This window comes from Cyprinus carpio, chromosome A11, assembly GCF_018340385.1.
Source record: "Cyprinus carpio isolate SPL01 chromosome A11, ASM1834038v1, whole genome shotgun sequence".
Classification (NCBI taxonomy): Eukaryota; Metazoa; Chordata; class Actinopteri; order Cypriniformes; family Cyprinidae; genus Cyprinus; species Cyprinus carpio.
Window position 1 is genome coordinate 14,628,119 of NC_056582.1, and position 6,000 is coordinate 14,634,118.

General features: G+C 40.5%; 1 protein-coding gene across 1 annotated transcript in view; it reads right to left on the reverse strand.

Moving 5' to 3' along the window:
* LOC109074762 (ski oncogene-like) overlaps window positions 1–5,785 on the reverse strand; it is a 29,780-nt gene extending 23,995 nt beyond the window's left edge. The window contains exon 1 of the mRNA XM_042766431.1: window positions 4,333–5,785. Coding sequence (XP_042622365.1) covers window positions 4,333–5,226 — 894 coding nt within the window. The 5' untranslated portion in view covers window positions 5,227–5,785. The remainder of the gene's footprint in view (window positions 1–4,332) is intronic.
* Window positions 5,786–6,000: the final 215 nt, after the last annotated feature.

Consider the following 6,000-nt stretch of genomic DNA (forward strand, 5'->3'; position numbering starts at 1 on the left):
GCACATTGCGACCTCCATCCCCCAGGCATGCGCATTTATTATGGCCGTGGCCACCTTGGGTCGGACACTCAGTTGATTGGTTTTGTCTCAGGTTGGGAGTCATCTGTAATTTGATAAAGTGAGTGAGCAGAACAAAGAGGAGTTTGATCCCCCACTCCCCCAATTTAAAATCCCTTCGTCCAATATATTACACAATTCTCACTGGAGTCTTCATTTCTGGCAGGACAATGCGCATGCACTTGACGTGTGTTTTATGGGAAAGTTGAAACTCCAAATAAAACAATATATGACACAGTTATTACAAGCTGAATCAATCCGTTCAAGTTAGAACAAAAAGTATTAAAAAGCTTCAAATAAGTAATATAATATAATATAATATAATATAATATAATATACAATTAAAAAAAAAAAAAAAAAAAAAAAATAAAATATAAATCATTTTAAAATTAATCAAATCAAGTTAATAAATAAGTTAAAGTGCCCCTATTATGCCATTTTTATGGTTCCTAAAATTGTTTTGGGAGTCTCCTACAATAGGTTTAAATGCATGCAAGGTTTAAAAAACGCTTTCGTTTTCTCAAAATATGCATTTAATATGACCTAATTTTCCAGCGATTCTCAAACGTTTCGTTCGAAGCAGTTCAAAGATTGAGTCTCTCTTAACCCCTCCTTTCCATGAGCCTGCTCTGCTCTGATTGCTCAGATGGCCCAGTCTGTTGTGATTGGTCTACGGTGTACAGCGGTGTAGGAAACGATACGCCTATTTCAATAGTTCTGTATTTTGAACGCTCTAAAGAAAATACAAACATACATTATTTATCATACATACAGGTTGTGATTCAGTGGACCAGCTGGTTCAAATAAACAGGATACTAATCAATCTTTCAACACCAAGTGTTTTGTGAATCCCGCGTTGAACTCCCCGAGATTACAAAAGCAGTCCTCAGTAGAATGATGTTTTTGTGGGCGGAGTCAAGTTGTTTGCGGCCGGCAAACATAGAATATAGGCACGCATTATGCAAATGTGTTACCGCATGTCATGTAGCCATCACGGAAGTGGTATTCGAATTACTAATGACTCGTTTCAGCTGTACAGAGTCAATTCTTTATTTTGGGAGACAATAACTTTATCCATCTTGCACTTTCAGCTTTAAAACATTGCAGATCATTTACATTCACATAGAGCTACATTACACAACGCATGAAAAGCAATATTGAAAATTGCATAATAGGGGCACTTTAAATAATCTAATTAAAATAATAAACATGTTATAATCTTTATTTGACCCTCTAACTTTAGCACTCACTATTCTAATTCTATTCTTAAAAAAAAATCAAACTACCTTTCTAATCTTTTTGTATTCTATCTATTTTCTTTTCATTTATTATACAATTATAAAAAAGACCTCTAACACTAGCTTGCTCTATTCTTTTTCTATTTTATCGGTTTTCTTTTTATTTATTATATTATTTAAAAGCCCTTGCTACATGTACTGCGTTTAAGCTAACAGAGACTGGTTATAGCACTTATATATCATTGCTCTTTTGTTGTTTTTGATTGCTTCCATTATCCTCATTTGTAATTCGCTTTGGATAAAAGCATCTGCTAAATGACTAAATGTAAATAAAAAAAGTATAATTTAAAAAAAAAATTAAAAATAATTAACATTTGGTGAACTGATGAAAAAACTGCTTATTCAGTTTTAAGCATAAATTCAAAAACAATTTCGATTAAGAAGTTAATAAGCAAAATTATATAATAGCGAAATGATTAAATATAAAAAATATTAATAAAAAGTTATAATTTGTTTAAAAACTATTTTTCAATTTTTACAAATATTTAAAGAGGATAACATGGGGTAAACTCATGAGGTCATGCTTTTTATATAATCCAAAAATTGGGTAAAAAAACTGACACTAAGGCAAACAGTAATTTGGTGGGATGTTTCGCTACCTATTTATTTGCAATGTATTCTTCAGTCTTTTATCAAACAACCATCTGTCCAGCTGAAGAACCAACTGATTGGCCGGACTGACTGAAAGGAGAGGGGGTGGGGTTGTTGGTTGACTGGCTTTGGAAGGAGGTCACGTCACGGCCCTTTGACAACACGTCAAGTCCCTGGCGGACAGGGGCGACAGATTCTTAATGACAACTCGCCACCCTCTCGCTGTGATCTACCCCATTATGTCAGCCAGTCCAGACGAAGTCTGGATGCAGTTTTAAATAAATTCAGCTCTGAGATATTCTGCTCTGATTCACCTTAGATAAAAAATAATAATAATAATAAAGCAAACTCTGTACTGCTGCAAACAAGTATATTACATAAAAATCCAGAGGATTCAGAAACCTTATAACCATGGCGACCAGCCTCTCATCAAAGTAATATCTGGAAGCAGCAATTATCTAAAAAGCATAATCTCTGCAAGAGACCGCAAATAGCAAATATTCTCAGTGAGACTGAAAAGTTAAAGCGATAGGTTACCCCCAAAATGAAAATTTGATGTTTATCTGCTTACCCCCAGTGCATCCAAGATGTAGGTGACTTTGTTTCTTCAGTACAACACAAATTATGATTTTTAGCTTCAGGCGTTGCAGTCTCTCAGCAGTACAGTGCTTGTCAGTGGTCACAGAATGTTGCACAGACCGATTGTTTTGTGTCTTTACACATCAATGTATCGTCATGAGTCGCAGGGTTTAATTTTTTCTGTGCATGTTTTTTTCTCTCATAGATTTTGTGACCATTGCCAAGCACTGTACTGCTGAGAGACTGCAACGCCTGAAGCTAAAAATCATAATTTGTGTTGTACTGAAGAAACAAAAAAACCTACATCTTAAATACCCCTTAAACAAATTTGGGATTAACAAATTTTCATTTTTGGGTTAACTATCCCTTTAAGTTTATTTTAAAAAACAAAGTAAAAAAAAAAAAAAATACATGTCTCAATTGAACTTAGGTTAGGTGAAAAGTGCCATGCTTTTTTTTTTTTTTTTAATACATGTCCCCCACAGACCCAACCAGCTTGCTAACTGGGACACCTCTGACAAATGAACCATTGAAACCGCACAAAATTCACAGCATCATGGACAGACCCTAGCATCATGGTGAAATGTGCTTATCGCACAATTTAAACAAATATAGGACACGCATAAAAGGTTGCAACAATAACGGCACAGAAAAAGCCAAGTTTCTTAAGCCTAACCAGACGCAAGGCAGAGTGTAAACTAGCCAATCAGCTTCCATGTGACAAATATCAGTCAACACTTTTCCCATAGAGAAGCAATCTTTAAATACATATGACACTGCATTTCTGAAATGTGCCATGTCTCTCACATTTCCACCAGTAATGAAACTGCATTTGCCACACCATGCATCCAAAGCCTGCCAAAGTGACACCATGGTAACACATACATATATGTGTGTAGAACCATTAGCACGATCACACTCAACAGCTGCTGCGTGGAGGGAGCAGCCAACCCGAGTCTCCCGTGCTTTTGTCCACTCGCCGTGTCTCTGACCCTGGCGTGGAGCCTGATCAGACAGTGGGAGACCCGAGGGTAGCACTGACCCTACACCAACTGCTTTTTGGAGAGTGACCTCAACTCCAACCTGCCCCCCACCCAAAACACACACACAAAACAATGTCCTACACAGCACTCTTATCCTCCTCCTCCTCCACTACTGGCTTTCCCAAGCCTCCCCATCTATCTCTGGCTCCCACAAAATACACAATTGAGGCTCCATTTATCATATGCAGATGCCCCTGAGTGCATCCAGAGGCACAAAACAAATGTGTTTGGGGAGCTGGTTGGAGCGAACACCGGCTGGCTGTGCACCTTGATTTCAGTACGCTCAAAGATAGCATTAGATTCTGATATTACATCATAAATATATGCAGTACAGGTCAGTGGTTCTCAGCTGGTCTGTTATGGCCTTGAAAAGTAAGGAAAAAAAAACATTACTAAATGCATATGATACAGTGCATAAAAATACCATATTTTCTGTTGCTGGCATCAAATTAAACTCCCAATTTAACAATTTTGGCAAAGCCACTACCATCATAACCAACGTAAAATTTGGGTTTTGAAGCAAAACTAGTTGAGATGCACAGCTATAGGACAGTTTTCTGAGGTGGCACCATGTGGAATAGGAAAGTTCAACATAAGTGCATGAGAATCAATAAAGTAAAATACACACAATACATTAAATGATTATATACCACCGATCATTTCTATAAATATTTGGGAGGTAAATATTCATAATTCTGGAGTATAACAGTCCAGATTTAGTATTTTTCATAATATTTCAGTGCATTGTCAAGGGTTAAGCTCACCTTGTAAGATGTCTTGTGCTTGTTCCCCAGGTCAAATTTTCCCTTTAACTCATTGAGGAGCTGCTGCAGTGTGCTGCTCTCCTCTTTGTCACTATAATCTTGATCCAAAAGAATATAAGCCCTCCAGTTGGACGAGTCGAAGCCCCAGTGACAGGTTCTGTTCTCCAGCCTTTTATGACTGTGCACCACAAACTTGTGGGTCGGGAACATGAGCCTGCAGTCCAAGCACTGTATGCACGCCGCGTTGGGGCTCGTGTAGAGCTCTGGCACGAACAGGCCCTTGCACTTCCCGAAGCATTCGTGATAAACTTTAAAGCTCTTCTCCGTTCTTTCCAGCTCGATGGAGCACAACTCTTTGTCGGCGTGCGGTGGGAACGTGCCGCCGTAGATGAGGGCATTGCAGAGGCGCTCGGCGTCCGTCTGAGTGATGAGTCCGCATGAGGGGGCAGAGAAGGGCAGGATGCCCATAACTTTGAGGATCTCCAGCTGGTCCGCCGTGCATCGGGAGCAGTAGATGTGGAGGTCGTCGCACACCGAGTTGATCTGCTGGAGGGAAAAGTCTCGCAGGACGCTGTTGAGGATCTGCGGCAGGCAGAGGCGCTTCTCGCCGCCCACCACAAAGCACGAAATGGTCTCCCGCTCCAGGACCGTCTCGCACCTCTCGGTGGAGCGGTCGGACGGGATGAAGAGGGGCCCCGACATGACCGGGGGCGTCTGCGCGGGTAGGTTCACCATCACCTCGGCGCTCTTACCGTCCTTCTTGAACAGCATGTCCTGCTGCCACCGGGCCGAGAAGGCTGCCGGTCCGCCGAGAGAGCTCATGGAGCTCAAGTGAAACTGCTTGAGAGTTTGCTGAAGTCCTGGATGCGGCTGAAAGCTGGAAACAGCCTCCATGTTTAAACCCGGCAGTCTGATCACAACAGATTCGGTGAATGTGAACGGAAAGAGTCGCAACAGTCCATGTCAGTTTGGAAAGCGTAAAACGCCGCCTTGTAATCCATTCAACTGTTTCATGTTCAAATCTTAAGTTCCGAGCGACGAGAAAATCCTCCCTAAAGTGTAAAGTTTTGAACGAAATGTAATATTTAACAGACCCGGTGCAAAGCTCGTCGGCGCAGTTGCCTCCGCTTTACTATGAGAGTGTGCAAGTCTCCCTCTCAGTCTCTCTCTCTGTTTGTTTGTGTCTGGTTCAGTCATTGAATCCCGGCCAAGAATGTGACTGACTCCCCGGACTGGCTGTTCCATGAACAGCTCTTCCTCCCCCCGCAGCCAGAGCAGCTGCAGAAGCGGGAACACAAACTACACGTAGAACCACTGCGGCGCAGCAGCGGGAGGAGAGGAGGAGCTTACCTACAGCGGCTATAGTAACTTTCATTAACAAACTTTAAAGGTCATAAACATTACATAAACACCAAGTGCAGTAGTTTATGTACATTTGAATATGAAAGTATATGAATCAAAGTATCGTGAAACTACAGTCTACATTAAATCTCAAAAGGGGTTGTTTTGGTCGCCTGAATACATTATTCCGCTTATTACAAGCTTATTTAGCTATAACATAAAGGAATACTGCACTATTAGGCCTATTAAAATAGGCCTATTTCACTATTATTAGGAGCAATGAGAATAAAACATATTATAGATAGCCGTAGATTCATTCTAATGATA